This window comes from Tursiops truncatus, chromosome 13 (genome assembly GCF_011762595.2).
Source record: "Tursiops truncatus isolate mTurTru1 chromosome 13, mTurTru1.mat.Y, whole genome shotgun sequence".
NCBI classification, from domain to species: domain Eukaryota; kingdom Metazoa; phylum Chordata; class Mammalia; order Artiodactyla; family Delphinidae; genus Tursiops; species Tursiops truncatus.
The window spans coordinates 69,080,299-69,104,208 of record NC_047046.1 but is presented as its reverse complement, the minus strand read 5'-3'; the positions used below and the strand labels follow the sequence as shown (position 1 = coordinate 69,104,208).

Sequence of the window (23,910 nt, the reverse complement as noted above, 5' to 3'; positions counted from 1 at the left end):
GTTATTTCAGCAAATTTAAAATAATGAACTATTATTTAGGTAACATCTTGGATCAACAATAATTAGTACTACTCAAATTGGGAGCAAGCAACTGTTTGATCCGTATCAGTGATTTTTTTCTAATTTCACATTACACTAGATTCCATTCTAAGTCTACTTTAAAATGTCAAATGTGTTTTTATTGATAGAATATTGAGGTTTTTTTATTCATTTGTCAAGTGAATTGATGAAAACATATCAGGTATTTTTCTGGGCAATGGGGATTTATACAGCAATAAATAAAATAGGCAAGCACTTGTCCTGTTGGAGTTTATATTCCAGCCTTATTACAGTTCACAATGCATGTAACATTTTACCTTTGATTATAAATTTTAAACTTTGTTTAAATAGTAGTTGTGTTTTATTGTGGGAAATGCTCTGCTTTTATAAATGGATGTAATTATGTTTGAGTTAAAAGGATTCTAAACATTCAGGTCAAACGCCAGTGAATGAAGTGAACCCTTATGCCAGCCTCTCTGTGCTACGTGCCGTGACTGGGAGCTCGTCTGTTTTCTAGGGTTCAGTATTCCTTTCTGGGTTGACTCTCCTGCTAGATCTTTCCTCCCTATGTTGAGTTGAAGACTTCATCTCAGTAACTTCAACCTGTTTACCCAGGTTCTGTTTTCTAGAAAGATATACAAAATTAACAAAATTCTTCTCTTAAATAGTAGGTCAATTATTTTGGCACTACAACTGTGTCCCTCATTATTCAAGATTTTTTTAAAAAATCTGCTCCTTAAAAGACAAAAGTGACTCACTTGAATTTTATGTAAGTCCTATTAGTATTTTTAATGGGTGGAAGGAAGGAAGGAAGGGAGGGAGGGACGGAGGGAGCGAGAGAGAGAGAGAGAGAGAGAGAGAGAGAGAGAGAGAGAGAGAGAGAAGAAAAGGAAGGAAGGAAGGAGGGAGGAGGGAGGGAGGGAGGGAAGGAGGGAAGTAAGGAGGAAGGGAGGAAGGAAGGAAGGAGGGAGGGAGGAAGAAAATAGCACCACAGCACCATCTGTTGTTGCAAAATGTCACTGCAGCCCCCTAAATGGGCCTTAACACCCGGATGTTAAGTCCTTTCCAGGACAATTACTGACATATACTACGGAGAGATGTGGCTTTATAAGTGGGTGCACTCCTCTGACCATAAGTTGATCTTCATAACCTCTCAAGAATTAAGTGTTATTATCCCCACGTCCTTGATGAGCCATCAAATCTTAAAGAAACACTTAATGAGTCCCAAGCTAAGTTTAGTGTGTGAACCTGAGGTTTCCCCAGACACTCATCCAACAATCATTTCTTTTGCTTTTTTTTTTTTTTTTTTTGTACGCAGGCCTCTCACTGTTGTGGCCTCTCCCGTTGCGGAGCACAGGCTCCGGACGCGCAGGTTCAGCGGCCATGGCTCACGGGCCCAGCCGCTCCGCGGCACGTGGGATCCTCCCGGACCAGGGCATGAACCTGCGTCCCCTGCATCGGCAGGCGGACTCTCAACCACTGTGCCACCAGGGAAGCCCCAACAATCATTTAATTAAGGTCATTCTATAATTATTGTACATTTTCGTTAAGAATAATGGGGAGAGAGAAATTATACATTTAAATGGGTAAATCTTATAATCTGAATTATACCTCAATAAAGCTATTAGAAGAAAAGATTAATAGCAGGGAGGTAGAGGGAGTGGAGTAAAAAATATTTAGAAGTGAATCAGTCAAAGAGATCAAGCAAACTATTGAAAAGAATAATAAACATGCTGGTAAGTTACCTCAAGAGGCATCAGGGAGGCCTGGATGTTAACAAGACAGGGATGGTGTTGAGGGCTGGAAATAGACTACCCGTGGGGACAGGAAATGCAAGAATCTATTTCTAAAACATAGAAAGGGCTTAGCAAATTCAGCCAAGGTTGCCAGCCTTCTAATCATACAAACTCTACAGTCCCTGACTGGGATTTAGGCAGATAGATGATTAGCACTCAGGTGTCCACATTGGAGAAGTTTAACTTTCCAACAGGTGTCCCGAGTACAGAAATTAGAAATCTGTTAAGAGCTCTGCAGTTTTGCAGTCTGTCAAGATCTGCCAGGAGTCAATAGGGCCCTAGCACTTGGAGCTAAAGTTCCTGGGAAAGACCCAGTCTTCAGGAATGGGACCTTAAAAGAACTAGGTCCTGGGGCTTCCCTGGTGGCGCAGTGGTTGAGAGTCCGCCTGCTGATGCAGGGAACACGGGTTCGTGCCCCAGTCTGGGAAGAGCCCACATGCCGCGGAGCAGCTGGGCCCGTGAGCCATGGCCGCCGAACCTGCACGTCTGGGGCCTATGCTCTGCAGCGGGAGAGGCCACAACAGTGAGGCCCATGTACCACAAAAAAAAAAAAAGAACTAGGTATTGTAAAACTGCAAGCACTACTGGGATACAAAAGGGAATCAACTAGATGCTAATCAGCAACTCAAAAGGGACCTTCACCTTATCAGAGGCTACAAACTAGCTCACAGATAAGGGCTTATAAGCAAGCATCAAACCCCTGCTCAGGTCCGCAACAAGTGTTTACTGCAGGACACTGTTGTCAGAGTGTTCAGAGCTTGAGATTTGATACTGGTTCACCTAATCTGGGTTGAAAGTGTCAGAAGATGAGCATATGAAGCATGCCTGCCCAGCACTTCAATAATTTTTTTCTCTGTTATGGTCAGTTCTGGAACTTGGGCAGAAACAGAGGTAAAACAGGGGCTACAGGTTGGAAGGTTTGGTGGACTTAGCTGGGAGGACTAGAGACATGTTCAGAAAGGATGTATTTCTGTATCTCCTTTTACCGAACCCATTGCAAAAATCTAATTTTTCTATTTCTACTTTTTCAGTCCTCCAATCCCTTTTCTGCAAGGCATTCACATTGTTCCACCTAAAATTAAATAAGATATGTCACTTTCCGGCTCAAAACCCCTCAATGGCATTCCTCTGGGGAAAGGAAAATCACTAAAACTTAGCAAAACGTATAAGATCTAAAGTAAGTTAGCCCCAGCTGACTTCATTGTGCATTCATGCAGACAACACTTGCTGTGTCCTAGCCATACTGCTTTTGGAAAATTAGGAAATATTTCAAATATACAAAGAGATATAAAGAATTTTACATGGAACACCCATATATACTCTATCACTCATCCTCAGAGACAAATCATTATAAAACATGTATGAATCTCACAAGTAAAAAGCTGAGCCGAAGAAGTCAGACACAAAAGAGTACACACTATACCAATTCCATTCCTGCTATGTTTGCAATCAGACAGAGTGGTCCGCGGTGTTAGAAATCAGAACAGTGTTTACTTTGGGGGAAGGAAAAAGGAGGTGGTGTTTGGGTGTGGGCACATGGCAGGCTTCTGAAGAGCTGGTAAGGTTCTGTTTCTTGATTGGGGTATGGGTGTGTTCACTCGGTGAAAACTCATTGAGCTGTACCTTATGATATGTGCATTTTCTGCACATATGTGTATTTCAACTAAAAAACGTTTTAGAAAAATGATACTAATTAGAATAGCTTAACATTAAAAGTATATTAAAAGATGATTTAGGGGCTTCCCTGGTGGCACAGTGGTTGAGAGTCCGCCTGCCGATGCAGGGGACGCGGGTTCGTGCCCCGGTCTGGGAAGATCCCACATGCCACGGGGCGGCTGGGCCCGTGAGCCATGGCCGCTGAGCCTGCGCGTCCGGAGCCTGTGCTCCGCAAAGGGAGAGGCCACAGCAGTGAGAGGCCTGCGTACCGCAAAAAAAAAAAAAAAAAAAAGATGATTTAACAGTATAATTCCAATTCTAAAATCTTCTTCATTTAATAATAAATTCTTATACTTTTTGCTATTTTAATTTATTGAGCAAAATATTTATTACCTGTTAGTTGCCAGGTACACACATTGGTTAAACATAGGGGCCAGGTTCCTGCCTTCAGGAAGCTTACCTAATATACTGTTGCTGTGATGAACATTTATTAAAGAAAAATCCATTGAGCACCCACAATGTGTTAAACTGGGAAAAATCTTCCATCCTTTACAGAGCAAACTTGTATTTATTTACACAATGGACCTACTGCAGAACATGTCTCATCCTGATGAAATGAAGAGATGTAGAGCTGGAAAATGGTAAAAGTTGCGTCTTCTTTAACAAAAAAAGAAAAGTTCAGTCAGTGATACATTTAATAAATAATATACAGTATCACTAATTAAAAAAATAATGGGGCTTCCCTGGTGGCACAGTGGTTGAGAGTCCGCCTGCCGATGCAGGGGACACGGGTTCGTGCCCCGGTCCGGGAAGATCCCACATGCTGCAGAGCGGCTGGGCCCGTGAGCCATGGCCGCTGAGCCTGCGCGTCCAGAGCCTGTGCTCCGCAACGGGAGAAGCCACAACAGTGAGAGGCCCACATAACGCAAAACAAAAACAAAACAAAAATAATGAAGGAAACAGAATTAGAGTGTTCTAATAAAGTTTTATTACATTAATTGCATATAGTTACAGTAAGTAGGTTGGCAATACAGGGGGAAAGTAACTCTGTAAGGCTGACTTGGAAGGATAGTTAAAAATTATTTCTTATTAGCATAGTGACCACTAAAATATTTGTTTTAAATTACTGGAAAACACATTTTTCCTTTTGGGTTAGGAAAGCATTTCCATACCCAGTCCCTACCATGTGCTCACATGTCTATATGCTATTCAGCATCCTTTGTTTATAGGTAAAATTAACACCAACAAATGGAATTGACTTTTGTTAGTGCTTTAAAGAATATTTACTGATTTATATCAATCTCACTAACATCAAAGATACAGGTCACAATGCCCTTCTGAATTCACTGCTTCAAGTAGCGGTTATCAGTCCTGTTTGCACACTTTTTGAAAAATATAGATTTCTGGATCACCCTTGAGGATTCTGATTCAGTAGGACTGCAGTAGAGTGCGTGTACCATCAACATTGATTTAAACCTGTGAATTACCAAGAATTCTAAGTAACAGAATCCAAATTTGTAAGTTTATTACTCTCAGCATTGCTATTTTCTTTTTCTGAATTTTCTCTGGTATTTCAGCAGATAGCAGGCATAAGTAAATATTTATCGAAAGTATTTAATTGAATGCTTTATAAGATTACTGCAAAAAGTAGTAGAAAACAAAATTATTAACTGAAAATAGTGATAACACATTTAAAATTTTACTTATATATCAAAATGATTTAAAGAGAAAATGAAATGAAAATAATGTTGGCACAATCTAAAAAGAAGATGTGGTAATATGTAAATCTATTTAAAACACCCTTACCATATAGAATGTATTTTCCTTATTACATATGGAATTAGTGTATTAGAGACTACAACTTTATAATAATAAAAGACTGTAATCACATTTGGTAACTTTCTATTTAATCGTAACAGCTTTCCAGCATAAGTAAATGGATTGGATTTACTTTGTATGAAAATTATATTATCAAAAACCTCACAAAGTAGAGACTATCCACATTAAATGGTCAGGTCTAATATACGGTACTGTTACATCTAAATGTTGTCTTATGGATGAATTCACTATCATTTTAGTGTTAGTTGAATTGGTCATTAAGTAATCTTGTTTTAGAAGTGGTTATTTTGGTCACTGTAGCTTTATGCTGGCAGTTACTGACATTGGAATCACCCATGGTACTAATAGTAGTTGTGCTAGTTGGTTCAGCTGAAGTGGTGGCAACTGTGGTAGTCATACTCTCAGTAGAAGTGGTGGAAGCAGTTTTGTCTGTTGTGGTCGTACCCTCAGTGGTAGTGCTGGCCGTTGTTGTGGTAGTTGGTTGAGTTGTGGTGGTGGCCACTGTGGTAGTCGTGGTCTCAGTAGAAGGGGGAGAATCAGTTGTGTCTGTTGTGGTTGTACCCTCAGTGGTAGTGCCGGCCATTGTTGTGGTAGTTGGTTGAGGTGTGGTGGTGGCCACTGTGGTAGTTGTAGTCTAAGTAGAAGTGGAAGAATCAGTTGTGTCTGTTGTGGTTTCAGCCTCAGTGGTAGTGCCGGCCGTTGTCATGGTAGTTGGTTGAGGTGTGGTGGTGGCCACTGTGGTAGTTGTAGTTGAAGTAGAAGTGGAAGAATCAGTTGTGTCTGTTGTGGTTTCAGCCTCAGTGGTAGTGCCGGCCGTTGTCGTGGTAGTTGGTTGAGGTGTGGTGGTGGCCACTGTGGTAGTTGTAGTCTAAGCAGGAGTGGGAGTGGAAGGATCAGTTGTGTCTGTTGTGGTTGCAGCCTCAGTGGTAGTGCCAGCCATTGTCGTGGTAGTTGGTTGAGGTGTGGTGGTGGCAACTGTGGTAGTCATAGTCTCAGTAGAAGTGGTGGAAGCAGTGGTGGCTGTTTTGGTCGTACCCTCAGTTTTATCTGTGATCGTTTTTTCAGTTGAAGTGGTGTCTGTTGCAATTGTGGTTTCTGTGGAATCAGTGGTTGGTATACTTGTAGGTTCCGTTGAAGTGTGCTCAGTGATGGTAGTCATGGTACTGGATGTTGTGGTAGAATCTGTTGTGCTAGTGGCAACTGTAGTTTTGGAACTATCAGATGAGCTTGTTTCAGTCAATGAGATTGTCCCCTGGTTTTGAGTAAGTTGTATAAAAATGGGGGCATTATTATTTTTCCCATTATACACCAGAGACACTATGAGTACTCCAATTGCCACTGTTATCACAGAAGCTAAGAGACAAGCCAGGAATATCTTCCACAGAGACCAGCCACTAAACAAATTTCGTGTCACCTGAAAAGGATTTAAATATAATTACTGAAGTTGAAACCAAATGTTGCAAGAAAAATGTCATTTATAATCTTTTTATATATAGATTACTTCAGTGGAAGAATGTATAAACATAAAAAATACCTTAATAGCCTGTAGTAATAAATATTGGCTCAAGTTTAATGTTTCATTTGGGAAAGGCTTGTTCTTTGTAATAGGAATAAAGGAATATCCACTGATCTGTCTGCTTTCTTTTCATATGTATTTAAAGCTAAAAGAAATACTAAATGTCATCTTAGAAACTGTTTATTCCTCCCACCATCAAATGAAGTATCTACACATGTGTGTCTGACTGCTGCATACAGAGATTTGAGGGACCCAAAATATCACCTGATAAAATCTTCTCCCTTCATTGGCCTATCAACTATCAGATTTGTGTCTGTTTTATAGCCTTCCATTTTAAATGCATTAATTAATGGCCTATCAAATATTCTAGCTAGGTGTTCATACAGGTTAGTAATGGCAGCATGAAAATCAGAGTTGAATACATTTGTTGAAATCCATCTTGTGCTGCCACCAGCTATTTTCACTGTGTAAGATGTTAACCTCTTTGATCTTATTTTTTCATCCATAAAAATCTATAAGATTAGAATAGGGATTAATGTCAGTAATATTACTTTGTAATATCTCTCTAATCTGTTATTGTAGAGGAAACATTGCATAGTATAAAACATGTAAGCCTTGAGACAAGAGAGTCTTGAATTTGAATTCCATACCATTAATATTCTGAGCAAGTTTCTTAACTTGCCTAATTCTCAACTTGCCTTGTATCAAAAGTGGGGATAATAATATCTACCTCCAAATGTTATTGAGAAAATTAGAATAAGAAACATCCTTCAAATTAGATTTTTGCAGAAGGCGGGGCTTTATAGTAATTAAGGGCATAGCCATTGGAATCTAACAGATTTAGGTTTAAATTTTAAATCCACCTTTTACTAGATAGATGGTGGTATGTGGAAATTTGCCATGTCTTGCAAAGCCTCAATTCCCTTGCATGGATAATATCACCTATTTAATAAAGCTAAACAGTAAATAAGGAAACAGTATGAATAACGTTGTCCTAGCACTTTCTAAGTACTCAAAAAACATTTGATTTCACTAATTAGCTCATTCTTATCTATTTTCTTATGACTGAAAACAATCACTAAAGGAAACAAAGAGTACATATGTCATTGGAGCATGTAGGGTAACTCTTCAATTTTCCAAAATAGTGGACACTGTCTCAGACAATAAACCACAATTTGGGTGTTGAGAGTGACACCCACTAGGCAATCACAAGCAGTTCAAGGGCATTGGGTACCAAGGCTAAGGGAATTTGTGGCACCAACTAAGAGAGCCCAGTGACTAATGGCGCCTCCTGCCCCATGTCATCTAGGCCTTAGAAAGGAAATCAAAGCGGGAGGAGAGGAAGGACGATACTCACACCTCCGAGGAAAATTACCCTCATTTTTTGTTTGAATTTTTAAAAAGAGGAGCAAGATTAATAAAAACTCATCTTAACCTAACCTGAGACCCGTGCTCAAGTGCTATTACTGCTACTATCTAGATGTGTGAATTCTTACAAACAATCTAAACCTCCTAGACCACGATGTTGTCCATCTGTGGCTAAGTAAAGGCATCTAAAATAACTTTCAGCTCTCTGATTGGTCTGGTTTGTTTGAGGTCATCAGAGATATATTCTCTAAATAATTCTATCAAAAGCCTTCTTCCACAGTGTTTCTTGTCATTAAGAGTTTATCCTCTCTTCTCTTATCAAAGTCTTTCCAAACTCTCTCTATAGCAGGATTAATCAGAGGAGGGGTGTAGTCCAGGGCCAGAAGAATCGAACCAAACTGCCAGGCATCAGTAGCAATCAGTCAAAATCAAGTTTTCACCTGGAGTAGGGAGTGGAATGGAGGAAGGACTCGGAGATCAGGTCTCAAGGTGAAGAAAACAGAATGATGAGAAACAGCGTAAAGAACACCGGAAATCTGCTTCCGGGCACCAAACCAAGGCAAGGCTAAATATTGTCTAAGTCAAGGTTGAAGACACACGAGGTCAGAAACAGGAGGCTAACAGAAGGCCCACAGTTATGCTCAGAAGCAGGAAGGGAAGGAGAGTGAGCCAGATCACCCACAGACTAGGGCCCCAGGGCTTTAACACGTGACTTCACCTTCCACTGAGCAAGGGTTACAATGTCATTCACTGTCAATGCATTTGCTGTCATCAGCTACTCGGTCCTCCAAAAAAAGGAACCCAAAACTTTGCTTTTTTTTTGATGCTTATATATTTTCCCTAAACTTTATAGGTGTTTTTTCTTTCCATCAAGATCATTAGCTCCTTAAATTAAGAGTCCCATAAATCTACCTCTTCTGCATTCCCTCTCAGTGATTTGACATGTTCAAAGGATGCTGTAGATTTTCAAAAGAACAATGTTAATTGATTGAATGTTTTTTCTCTAATATTAGATCAAAAACACTTCCATGTGGATTACATCATAACCCAGAGAAACAGTGTCACCCCAGACATTACCTGAAAATGTTGGGATTCTCTGTTTGGAAAATTTGGAAGTCCAAGGGTCCCTCTGTTGATGCAGATGTCATTTAAATTGGGACCAGCATCGCCAGTTACATCAATTGATGTTGCAAACTTACAGGCTGAACTCTGAGCTTCATCATTTCCAAGGTTCGGGAATGGCTGTGTACAGAAAAGAATGGGAGAAAAATAAGATGCTATTGTATTTTGTGTCTAAAGTAATACAATTCGGACAAATATAAATTAGATTATGTCATATTATGGCTTATTTGATCAAATAAGATCATTTGAAACCTGAGGAATAAATAAATACATTTATTGTATTTCTTCTCAAAATAAGAAAATCTAACTAGGTCATCATAAATTACATTTGATTATTTTATATAATTATTCACATTAAAATTCAGACATTATCTTTTACCTTCATCATATCTAAAGGATTTGTTAAATATCATTATGTGGCAAGCTGATGTAGAGAGATATTTTTAAAAGTCCCATAATAGGATGTGGAGAAAAGGGAACACTCCTACTCTGTTGGTGGGAATGTAAATTGGTGCAGCCACTGTGGAAAATAGTATGGAGGATTCTCAAAAAACTAAAAATAGAATTATCATATGACCCAGCAATTCCACTCCTGGGAATATAATTGAAAAAAACAAAAACACTAATTCAAAGAGATACGTGCACCCCAATGTTCATAGCAGCATTATTTACAATTGCCAAAGTATGGAAGCAACCTAAGTGTTCATCAACAGATGAATGGATAAAGAAGATGTGATATATATCTACAGTGGAATCCTACTCAGCCATAAAGAAGAATGAATTCTTGCCATTTGCAGCAACATGGATGGAGTTGGAGTGCATTATGCTAAGTGAAATAAGTCAGACAGAGAAAGACAAATACTGTAAAATAAAAAATACAACAAACTAGTGAATAAAACAGAAAAGAAGCAGACTCACAAATACAGAGAACAAACTATTGATTACCAGTGGGGAGAGGAAAGGGGAAGGAGGATGGGTGGGGAAAGGGTTATTATGAGAATATATAAAATCATATGTATGAAACTTCTGAAAATTGTAAAGAACTATAGGATTTAAAGAATCTTTTATTCAATAAAAAAATTACATACTTCTGTGTAATTCTACATGGCCATAAATTTGTGTGCTTCAGCTAGTATGGAATAATAAATTTCTTTCCAGAAAAAATTTTTTTTAATAAAATAGAATTTAAAAGTCCCAAAATGAAAATTCTAGAGACTTCAAGGCTTATAAAGAACAACACTTTGTGGTCTTATTCATAATGAGAAAATCAAATCTAAAGAGGTGAAGTGAGAGTCTAGGTATAGTAAATTGCAATAGGACACTTCTCCCACTGCAGTCAATCAATCAAACAATCAATAAAATTGAAGGGCTTTCAAAGAAGTGAAAATCAGATTACTTAAAATTTAGAGGAAGAAAGAGCTTTTCCAAAGTGATCTAATAATCATAGGCCATTTTATTTTCTGGGAGCATTTGTTGATTCTGAGTATGAGTTGAGGTTCTGACTAACAAAAGAGTCAGCAAAACTTTTGCTGTTCATGTGAGTCTGGCATAACAGACTGGAAAATAGGGGATCCCCAAACACAAGGCCTTTGTAATGTTCTGGAATAGCTCAGGAGGCTGGAAGTCAGGATGGAAAGGCAGAGTAAAGTCTTCGGCAGTATCATAGTGATTAGGAGATAAAATCCTGCTATCAGAAAGGGACTTAAACACAAGACTGGTTTCCCCCTAAGGACATCTGCCATACTTTGAGGCTGCCTGGCATAGGATGTTAAAGAGCTGACCTTGAAATCTCTGAAGGTCAATCTCTGAAGAATATACATACAAACATTATAAACAAAATAATAGTAAATTAAATCCAAAAATATATCAAAATGGTAAAAACTCATAACCAAGAGAGGTCTACCCAGCTACCTAAACTAACTTAGAATGAAAGTTAGTTTAACATTCAAAACAGCTAATATAATTCACCACATTAACAGAAATAAAGGAGAAAAACACATGTGAATATATCAAAAAAATGCAGAAAGACTTCTGGCAAAATTCAACAACCATCTGTGATAAAATTTCTGAGCAAACTAGTAATAGAAGAGATTTTCCATAATCTGATAAAGGATAGCTCCATAAAACCTAAGCTAACATCATAATTAATGGTGAAATATTTCATGTTTCCCCCTGAATTTGGGAACAACACAAAATGTTCACTTTCACCACTTCCATTCAACATTACATTGGAGGTTGTAGCCAGTGCATTGTTAGAAAAACAAAAATAAAGTTATAAAATATGAAAAAACAAAGACATGATTGGGTTTATAGAAAATCCAAAAGAGGGTCCAAGATGGCAGAGAAGAAGGACGTGCTCTCACTCCCTCTTGAGAGAACACCAGAATCACAACTAACTGCTGAACAATCATCGACAGGAAGACACTGGAACTCACCAAAAAAGATACCCCACATCCAAAGACAAAGGAGAAGCAACAGTGAGATGGTAGGAGGGGTGCAATCATAATAAAATCAATTCCCATACTGCTGGGTGGGTGACTCACAAACTAGAGAACACTTATACCACAGAAGTCCACCCACTGGATTAAAGTTTTGAGCCCCACGTCAGGCTTCCAAACATGGGGGTCTGGTAACGGGAGTAGGAATTCCTAGAGAATCAGACTTTGAAGGCTAGTGGAATTTGATTGCAGGACTTTGACAGGACAGGGGGAAACAGACTCCACTCCTGGAAGGCACACACAAAGTAGTGTGCGCATCGGGACCCAGGGGAAGGAGCAGTGACCCCAGGGGAGACTGAACCAGACCTACCTGCTAGTGTTGGAGGATGTTCTGCAGAGGCAGTGGTGGCTCTGTCTCACCGTGAGGACAAGAACACTGGCAGCAGAGCAGAAGTTCTGGGAAGTATTCCTTGCTGTAAGCCCTCCCAGACTCCGCCATTAGCAACACCAAAGAGCCCAGGTAGGCTCCCATGTTGGGTTGCCTCAGGCCAAACCACCAACAGGGAGGGGACACAGCCCCAGCCAACAGCAGTCAAGTGGATTAAAGTTTTACCGAACTCTGCCCACCAGAGCAACAGTCAGCTCTACCCACCACCAGTCCCTCCCATCACAAAACTTGCACAAGCCTCTTAGATAAACTCATCCCCCAGAGGGCAGACAACAGAAGCAAGAAGAACTACAATCCTGCAGCCTGTGGAACAAAAAACACGTTCACAGAAAAATAGAAAAGATGAAAAGGCAGAGGGTTATGTACCAGATGAAGGAACAAGATAAAACCCCCGAAAAACAACTAAACGATGTGGAGATAGGCAACCTTCCAAAAAAAGAATTCAGAATAATGACAGTGGAGATGATCCAGGACCTCGGGAAAAGAATGGAGGCAAAGATCGAGAAGATGCAAGAAATGTTTAACAAAGATCTAGAAGAATTAAACAACAAACAAACAGAGTTGAACAATACAATAACTGAAATGAAAAATACACTAGAAGGAATCAATAGCAGAATAACTGAGGCAGAAGAACGGAAAAGTCACCTGGAAGACAGAATGGTGGAATTCACTGCTGTGGAACAGAATAAAGAAAAAAAAAAAGAAAAGAAATGAAGACAACCTAAGAGACCTCTGGGACAACATTAAATGCAACAACGTTCACACTATAGGGTCCCAGAAGGAGAAGAGAGAAAGGACCCAAGAAAATATTTGAAGAGATTATAATCGAAAACTTCCCTAACATGGGAAAGGAAATGGCCACCCAAGTCCAGGAAGCACAGAGAGTCCCATACAGCATAAACCAAAGGAGAAACACACTGAGACACATAGTAATCAAATTGGAAAAAATTAAAGACAAAGAAAAATTATTGAAAGCAGCAAGGGAAAAATGACAAATAATACACAAGGAAACTCTGATAAGGTTAACAGCTGATTTCTCAGCAAAACACTACAAGCCAGAAGGGAGTGGCATGATACACTTAAAGTGATGAAAGGGAAGAACCTACAACCAAGATTACTCTACCAAGCAAAGATCTCATTCAGATTCAATGGAGAAATCAAAAGCTTTACAGACAAGCAAAAGCTAAGAGAATTCAGCATCACCAAACCAGATCTACAACAAATGCGAAAGGAACTACTCTAAGTGGGAAATAAAAGAGAAGAAAAGGACCTACAAAAACAAACCCAAAACCATTAAGAAAATGGTCACAGGAAAATACATATCGATAATTACCTTAAACGTGAAGGGATTAAATGCTCCAACCAAAAGACACAGGCTTGCTGAATGGATGCAAAAACAAGACCCATATATATGCTGTCTACAAGAGACCCAATTCAGACCTAGGGACACATACAGACCGAAAGTGAGGGGATGGAAAAAGATATTCCCTGCAAATGGAAATCAAAAGAAACCTGGAGTAGCAATACTCATATCAGATAAAATAGACTTTAAAATAAAGAATGTTACTAGAGACAAGGAAGGACACTACATAATGATCAAGGGATCAATCCAAGAAGAAGATATAATTATAAATATATATGCACCCAATATAGGAGCACCTCAATACATAAGGCAACTGCCAACAGCTATAAAAGAGGAAATTGACAGTAACACAATAATAGTGGGGGATTTAACACCTCACTTACACCAATGGACAGATCATACAAACAGAAAATTAATAAGGAAACACAAGCTTCAAATGACACAATACACCAGATAGATTTAATTGATATTCATAGGACATTCCATCCAAAAACAGCAGATTACACTTTCTTCTCAAGTGCACATGGAATATTCTCCAGCATAGATCATATCTTGGGTCACAAATCAAGACTCAGGAAACTTAAGAAAATTGAAATCATATCAAGCATCTTTTCTGACCACAACGCTATGAGATTAGAAATCAATTACAGGAAAAAAAAAAACCGTAAAAAACACAAACATATGGAGGCTAAACAAAACATTACTAAATAACCAAGAGATCACTGAAAAAATCAAAGAGAAAATCAAAAAATACCTAGTAACAAATGACAATGAAAACACAATGATCCAAAACCTATGGGATGCAGCAAAAGCAGTTCTAAGAGGGAAGTTTATAGCAATACAAGCCTATCTCAAGAAACATCTCAAATAAACAATGTAACCTTACACCTAAAGGAACTAGAGAAAGAAGAATAAGCAAAACCCAGAGTTAGCAGAAGGAAAGAACTCATAAAGATCAGAGCAGAAATAAATGAAATAGAAACAAAGAAAACAATAGCAAAGATCAAGAAAACTAAAAGATGGTTCTTTGAGAAGATAAACAAAATTGAGAAACCATTAGCCAGACTCATCAAGAAAAAGAGGGAGAGGACTCAAATAAATAAAATTAGAAATGAAAAAGGAGATGTTACAACAGACACCACAGAAATACAAAGCATCCTAAGAGACTACTACAAGAAACTCTATGCCAATAAAATGGACAACCTGGAAAAAATAGACAAATTCTTACAAAGGTATAACCTACCAAGACTGAACCAGGAAGAAACAGAAAATATGAACAGACCAATCACAAGTAATGAAATTGAAACTGTGATTAAAATCTTCCAACAAACAAAAGACCAGGAACAGATGGCTTCACAGGTGAATTCTATCGAACACTTAGAGAAGAGCTAACACCCATCCTTCTCAAACTCTTCCAAAAAATTGCAGAGGGGGGAATACTCTCAAACTCATTCTATGAGGCCACTATCACCCTGATAACAAAACCAGACAAAGATACTACATAAAAAGAAAATTATAGACCAGTATCACTGATGAATATAGATGCAAAAGTCCTCAACAAAGTACTAGCAAACAGAATCCAACAACACATTAAAAGGATCATACACAATGATCAAGTGAGATTTATCCCAGGGATGCAAGGATTCTTCAATGTACACAAATCAATCAATGTGATAACACCATATTAACACATTGAAGAAGAAAAACCATATGATCATCTCAATAGATGCAGAAAAAGCTTTTGACAAAGTTAAACACCCATTTATGACAAAAAGTTTCCAGAAAGTGGGCACAGAGGGAACCTACCTCAACATAATAAAGGCCATATATGACAAACCCACAGCAAACATCATTCTCAATGGTGAAAAATTGAAAGCATTTCCTCTAAGATCAGGAACAATAAAAGGAAGTCCACTCTCACGACTATTATTCAACATAGTTTTGGAAGTCCTAGCCATGGCAATCAGAGAAAAAGGAATAAAAGGAATAGAAATTGGAAAAGAAGAAGTAAAACTGTCACTGTTTGCAGATGACATGATACTATACATAGAGAATCCTAAAGATGCCACCAGAAAACTATTAGAGCTAATCAATGAATTTGGTAGAGTTGCAGGATACAAAATTAATGCACAGAAATCTCTTGCATTCCTATACACTAATGATGAAAAATATGAAAGAGAAATTAAGGAAATACTCCCATTTACCACTGCAACAAAAAGAATAAAATACCTAGGAATAAACCTACCTAGGGAGACAAAAGCTCTGTATGCAGAAAACTGTAAGACACTGATGAAAGAAATTAAAGATTATACCAACAGATGTAGAGATATACCATGTTCTTGTATTGGAAGAATCAACGTTGTGGAAATGACTATACTACCCAAAGCAATCTACAGATTCAATGCAATCCCCATCAAATTACCAATGGCAGTTTATACGGAACTAGAACAAAAAATTTTAAATTTGTATGGAGATAAAAAAGACCCCAAATAGCTAGAGCAGTCTTGAGGGAAAAAAACGGACCTGGAGGAATCAGACTCCTTCACTTCAGACTATACTACAAAGCTACAGTAATCAAGACAATATGGTACTGGCACAAAAACAGAAACATAGATCAATGGAAAAAGATAGAAAGCCGGAGATAAATGCACGCACCTATGGTCAACTAATCTATGACAAAGGAGGCAAGGACATATAATGGAGAAAAGACGGTCTCTTCAATAAGTGGTGCTGGGAAAACTGGACAGTTACATGTAAAAGAATAAAATTAGAACACTACCTAACACCATACACAAAAATAAACTCAAACTGGATTAGAGACCTAACTGTAAGACTGGACACTATAAAACTCTTGGAGGAAAACATAGGAAGAACACTCTTTGACATAAATCACAACAAGATCTTTTTTGACCCATCTCCTAGAGTAATGGAAATAAAAACAAAAATAAACAAATGGGACCTAATGAAACTTAAAAGCTTTTGCACAGCAAAGGAAAGCATAAACAAGACGAAAAGAAAACCCTCAAAATGGGAGAAAATATTTGCAAATGAATCAATGGAGAAAGGATTAATCTCCAAAATATATAAAGAGCTCATGCAGGTCAATATTAAAGAAACAAACAACCCAATCCAAAATGGGCAGAAGACTTAAATAGACATTTTCCAAAGAAGACATACAGATGGCCAGGAAGCACATGAAAAGCTGCTCAACATCACTAATTATTAGAGAAATGCAAATCAAAACTACAGTGAGGTATCACCTCACACCAGTCAGAATGGGCATCATCAGAAAATCTACAAACAACGAATGCTGGAGAGGGTGTGGAGAAAAGGGAACCCTCTTGCACTGTTGGTGGGAATGTAAACTGATACAGCCACTATGGAGAACAGTATGGAAGTTCCTTAAAAAACTAAAAATAGATTTACCATATGACCCACCAATCCCACTACTGGGCATATACCCAGAGAAAACCATAATTCAGTAAGACACATGCATCCCATTTTTCATTGCAGCACTATTTACAATAGCCAGGTCATGGAAGCAACCTAAATGCCCATCGACAGAGGAATGGATAAAGAAGATGTGGTACATATATACAATGGAATATTACTCAGCCATAAAAAGGAACGAAATTGGGTCATTTGTAGAGACGTGGATGCATCTAGAGACTGTCATACAGAGTGAAGTAAGTCAGAAAGAGAAAAACAAATATTGTATATTAAATCATATATGTGGAACCTAGAAAAATGGTGCAGATGAACCGGTTTTCAGGGCAGAAATTGAGACACAGATGTAGAGAACAAACGTATGGACACCAAGGGGGGAAAGCGGTGGCGTGGTGGGGGCGGTGTGATGAATTGGGAGATTGGAATTGACATGTATACACTAATATGTATTAAATGGATAACTAATAAGAACCTGCTGTATAGAAAAATAAATTAATATTCAAAAATTCAAAAAAAATCCAAAAGAATCTATAGACAGAACGTTAGAATAAGTGAATTAATGAGATCACTGAATACAGATAAATATAAAAAAATTTAAAAAGTTGGAGCTATCAGTATGAATTCATGTTTAGCTTAATATAAATGCAGATGATTGCATATAGAAATATTTATAGATGCATGTGTATACACTGGTTAATATACACACATATTTCCTTGCTTTGTCAGCTGAGAGGACCTAGAAGCAACAACACACTAGCAGGAACAAGTACCCAGACATTGGTTTCTGATACCATTCTCTAGCGAAAGGAACCAAGGATCCTTGGAGAAATGGCTGATTATAGGGCTGGGTGTGGAAATATACAAGATGAGCCTGGAGCATCTTGTAGCACCAGAGATTAAGGAAATCCTCCATGCTTCACCAAAAAAAAATAATAATAATAACAATGATAGAGGTATGTCAGTATGTCAAAGTGACACAGGAACCAGCTGAAAGAGCTCTCGATAGCCAAATCTATAACAATTGGAGCAAAAAACTTAAAGTGGTATTGGATTATAACCCAAAGTACAAAATAAACATCTGGGAGTCAATACTGATATAAATGATTGAACAAATAAGTGAATGAGGAGGAAGAGGTAAATCTCCTATGCAGAAGAATCCCAAATGATTGACATAGATACTACACTCTCACGGAACATAACTCCCCACTCTTTAAGAGTGGGCTAAGCACAGCAACTTCCAAAGAATATAGTTTGGAAAGGGACGAGTGGAGAACAACTTTAAGAACCTTGTTAAGTATTACCTCATCCAGGTGATCAAAGTCAACATCAACAACAATAAATCATGTTAATAATAGGTACTGTTGGGCTTCCCTGGTGGCGCAGTGGTTGAGAGTCCGCCTGCCGATGCAGCGGACGCGGGTTCGTGCCCCGGTCCGGGAAGATCCCACATGCCGCGGAGCGGCTGGGCCTGTGAGCCGTGGCCGCTGAGCCTGCGCGTCGGGAGCCTGTGCTCCGCAACGGGAGAGGCCACAGCAGTGAGAGGCCCGTGTACCGCAATAAATAAATAAATAAATTATAATAGGTACTGTTGATCTGATGTGATGAGAATGGCACTTTGCTTCCATGGTCTTCCCTAAAAGGAAAAGAAACAAACAAAACAAAACAAAAAAATACAGAGCCCCAGGCTAATGATAAAAAAAAATCAGACAAATTCCTATTGAGGGAAATTCTACCAAATATCTGACTAGTATTTGTCAAAACTATCAAGGTCATCAAAACCAAGGAAAGTCTGAGAAACTGTCACAGCCAATAGAAGCCTAAGGAGTCATGATGGCTAAACCTAATTTGGTAGCTGTGATGGGATCCTGGAACAGAAAAGGGGCAGTAAGTAAAAACTAAAAAGTCTGAATAAAGTATGGACTTTTTAAAACAATAATATATCAACCTTGGTTCATTAATTGTAACAAAGGTACCATATTAATGTAAGATGTTAATATATGGGAAACTGTTGAGGTAAATAGATGAAGGAGATTAAGAGGTACAAAATTCCAGTTGCAAAATAAATGAGTCACAGGAATGAAATGTGCAGTCATTAACTATATAATATCTTTGTATGGTAACATCATAACTACAGTTACCGTGGTGATCATTTTGAAACGTATAGCAACATCAAATCACTATGTTGTATAACAGAAAGTAATATAGTGCTGTAGGTCAATTAAATTTCAAAAACAAACAAACAAACTCATAGAAAAAGAGATCAGATTTGTGGTTATCAGAGGTGGGGTCCATGGAGGCAAGGGGTAATTGGATGAAGGCAATCAAAAGGAAGAAACTTCCAGTTATAAGATAAAGGAGTACTAGGGATGTAATGTGCAACATGATACATATAATTAACATTGCTGCATGTTATATATGAAAGTTAAGAAAGTAAATCCTGAGATCTTATCACAAAAAATTCTATTTAATTTTGTATCTATATGAGATTACGAATGTTCACTAAACTTACTGTGATAATCATTTAATAATGTATGTAAGTAAAATCATGCCATACAACTACACACAAAATTTATGCCATACAACTTAAATTTATACAGTGTTATATGTCAATTATATCCCAATAAAGCTGGAAGAAAAAATAGAGGAAATTAGGTTCTAGGTATATGGGAATTCTCTGTACTATGTTTGCAGTTTTCTATAAGACTACAACTATTTTTAAAAATAAAGGTTTTCAAAACAATAACAAAGTTACATTTTTCAGGTTCTACTGCCCAGGATTTCTAAGTCTAATAAGACCAGTAGCCATCTGTCCACAACCTACTAACTGAAATTCCTCATACCAGAATGGGTCTTGTAGCCTTAACATTATTAATGCCATCCTCATTTTTCAACAGAACTAGGCAGTCCATGAAAGACCTATGGAAGACAAGTCATTTAGTAATCTCTCAACACGCATTTCCTAGTTTCTATTTGATTTTTCTACTCTTACAGATCTTATGCTCCATTGGTGAAGCACAAGAGGCTTGTTTGAATTCGATAAAATATGTGCAGATAAATATGATAAGGATTAGAAGCTGGAAAATGTTTGGGTACAAACATATTCACCATAGTCTTTATGGGGTGGGTAGCACAAAGGAGGAAGGGAAGGGTGTTGGGAAGATATAAACAAAAGATTTCACAAACTTGCAACAAGTAGTTATCTAATACATAGAATAATGAATGTAGACAATATTCTTGTACTATAGTTATGTAATGTGATAAATATTGCTACAGCTAATCATATTACAATATATAATAACGTCAAAGTAGCACATTGTACACCTTAAATTTACAATGTTATGTGTCAAATATATCCAATAAAAAACAAAGACTTCAACTATATCTGTAATGGTTTATTTCTTAAACTTGGTGTTTGGTACATACATGCCTATTACATTATTCTTGAAGTCTTTTAAATACATGTTGAATTTTTTAAAGTAAATGAATTAAAAGGATGGGTTCAAATATGAAAGGTTTTGGTGGTTAGGTTTTTCTTGAAGTCAGTCTAAGACATTTCCTCAACAGCACCATCTATAACATTTTATAAACTTACTATGTTAAAATATATTAGCTCTATTTATTTGAATAAATGTTATTTTCTAACAATAGAAGATTATTTCTTCAACTAAAAAAAAAAAAAAAGGAGAGACAGAGAAATAACTCCAGATACAGTTTTAAGAAAAAGATAGAGAGCAATCTGTGTTATATTCTTACGGGAGTGTAAATTGTTATGTATAAATTTGTTATAGCTCAAAAACATTATAGAATTATCTAATTTTTACTCATAGGACAGCAAGAGCATTATTTAAATGTACTCTCTCAACTACATTGATTAAATAACCAATCCTAAATGGTTATTAAAAATGCTATTGACATTGCTGGCTCAATCTCGAATTTCTATTAAAACAATCAAGCTACATATGTGTGCAGACGGTGGCCACTGAGCAACTATAACTAAGAATAAAAGAGAGTATAAATATGATTAAATATAGTCAAGAAGGAATACACTCAGGCAAAAAAAAATTAGTCAAGTTCTGTTTTTCTAAAGGTGTAATATCACGCCAAAGAAGTAAAGAGAATAGCTATGCAGTGATACCAAATAAAAGAAGATATAATACACACAAGCACTTTAAGAATTTCCATCTGTTTTTAAATAGGTAGCTTTGAGAAAATCACACATTTATATTTTATAAAAGCTTTGTGTTTCTTTGTATTATTACTATCGTTATTCTTCAGCTATCCAGTTCGTTTATGGCTGATGAACTTGAATATTTTTCTGAACTTTCGTAATTAAATAAAAATTCACTGGCAAGACCAACTTACCAGAATTAAAAATATTTAAGGGAAGAAAGATGGTGAGTGATTGCACTGAGAGCACAGTAGTCTCTAAAGTTAAAATTTTGAGAAGTTGGGGGGCTATGAATTATAGTTAATTAGCTCTTGGTAGAAGCCAATAATCTCCATTACATATACCCAATATGCACTAGCTATGTTCATAGAATAAAATTTTAAATTCTATGCTCATAACTTAAGAGATTACCATTTCATGTTTCCTAAGAGGGGAAAACAAACTCCTAAATTTCTCTTTTTTACGTAGACTTCAACTGCTACTATAATCCACTGGTGAAAATGGCCATCAATTAAAAAGAAATTTCTGTACGATTATATCCAAATATCCAGATGTAAAGTGAGATAGTCAGTGATGAAGATACATGCCCTTTATTTGAAAACTCTCATTATTATCTAGGGAAATCTTCAAGATGAATAATTCCTTAGTAAAGGGACCTTTTTATCTGAGTATCTTGACACTGTGAAGACCTAATGACATAGCTGCAAGGCTAGAAGAACCATAAAGAACATCTTTAGGGGAAAGGAGTGCTGATCTAGAATCAAGAGAACAATTTCTCTGCCTTGTACCTTCCTTGTTAGTGCAGGGGACAAAAATATTTTTCCTCACAGAATGTAACTGTCCATTCAAACTTATACTGATTTCATTCAACACATTTCCACGTTTCCAGTATCAAGGGCTCTAGTCAGAGACAAAGTTACATAAAAGGCAATCCCAAAACACACAGTACTAAATTATTTCTTCTAAAAACATAAGCAATAGTCAAATAATATTGTATATAATTGAACTCTAATATTCCCTTGAATACAATTCTTTACTAAAAAAGGAACTCGTATGTAGTTAAGCAGAGGCTAATCTAAAAGACTTGTTAGATAATTTGCTTCCTAGGTCTAGAATTCACTTACAAGATGATGTTCTGACGTTCAAAAACGTATGAAATCTTTGAGTTCTGACAAATCTACACATTACACTAAAATCCAGGCAATTAACACAAAAATCTATATATCACATTTTAAAAACATAAATTGTTAATGCAATCAACCACAGATTTGTCATCTTATACTCTAATTATGGTAACTGTAGAGAATTATTTGAACAGCTTATTAAATTGTTACTCCCCAAATTGCTAATATCTTAGATTACTGAGTATTAAAATAAATTTATTAATAATGCATATATTGATATACAGAAAAAAATACAAGTTTTCTAATTAACAAGTAGTCATAGAATAGCTAAAAATTGTCTTTCATGTAGAATTCTGATTAAAAATTGCTTTTTGGGGGCCTCCCTGGTGGCGCAGTGGTTGAGAGTCCGCCTGCCGATGCAGGGGATGCAGGTTCGTGCCCCGGTCTGGGAGGATCCCACATGCCGCGGAGCAGCTGGGCGCCATGGCCGCTGAGCCTGCGCACCCAGAGCCTGTGCTCCGCAACGGGAGAGGCCACAGCAGTGAGAGGCCCGCGTACCACACACACACACACAAAAATTGCTTTTTGGGAAGAACCATGTTGTAATAAAAAAAAAAATCAGAGTTGTATTATTATTGAAAACAAGACTCTGAACTATCAGAACATACCACGGTGGTGCCACCAATATTCATCGGCTGGTTTCCAGACTGTTCCATCACTACGTATTTCCCACATTTTCTGTCCATTCTTGAAGCACAAGCTTAACTCCAGAAATGTTCTTCAGCCTGTTCATTGCTCTTTATACCTGCAAACTTGAGCGATAATTGAGTTGATTAATATCCACTATGAGACATCACTGCTAGTGTGGATTAGACTAAATAATAATTATTCTTTATGTGGGATCCACCTTAGAGGAAGAAGTGGGTGTTAAGAAATTACATGAGGATATAAGAAAACCAATCCCACCTCTGTGATGACACCCTCAATACTATGCCACCAGGCAGCTTCCTGGTAGAATGAAACTGCAATTATACAATTCTTCCTTCTCTCTCCTATCACATCATTTCACAGAACTCTTCCTTCTGACTTCAGGAACAGCTCAAGATAGAATTCTGAAATACGTGAATGTTGCTGTTGCTTCTTTTCCAAATAGACAGGAACATCTTTCCGCTCTTACTGGCAACAACCTTTAGGCACACTTGACCCTCTGCTCATCAAGTCTTGACCTTCTTGGGTTCCTCCTCACCTTTAAAACTTTTCCAATCTACTATTTTTCTCTGCTTCTAGAAAATGTTAATCTAACTGGATTTATACTTCTGGAAAAAAATAATACAACTTGGCTTACATGTCTCCAAGCCCCAGACTGATACAGACGGTTAATCTGATAAACAAATCTCTGTGAATATATTCACCAAGATCCCCTTCTCTTCGTTTTTTGTGAGATCTATTTGGCATAGTTACCCAGAAGATTACTTCTGATTTTGCTTACAGTTTAGTAACAAGACACTTGGGCAGGTGGGGCTTTTCTAACTTCTGAAAATTATACTCAAAAGCAAAGGACTTTTTTCTTATCTGTAGATATATCT

The 23,910-nt window shown here is 37.4% G+C and overlaps 1 protein-coding gene across 1 annotated transcript in view; it reads right to left on the bottom strand.

Moving 5' to 3' along the window:
* Nucleotides 1-4,474: 4,474 nt before the first annotated feature.
* The window catches only part of LOC141276208 (uncharacterized), a 95,499-nt gene continuing 76,063 nt past the window's right edge, over nt 4,475-23,910 (bottom strand). The window contains exons 2-4 of the mRNA XM_073790744.1: nt 22,993-23,136; nt 9,292-9,456; nt 4,475-6,744 (exon numbers count right to left, since the gene is read on the bottom strand). Coding sequence (XP_073646845.1) covers nt 6,199-6,744; nt 9,292-9,456; nt 22,993-23,070 — 789 coding nt within the window. The 5' untranslated portion in view covers nt 23,071-23,136 and the 3' untranslated portion in view covers nt 4,475-6,198. The remainder of the gene's footprint in view (nt 6,745-9,291; nt 9,457-22,992; nt 23,137-23,910) is intronic.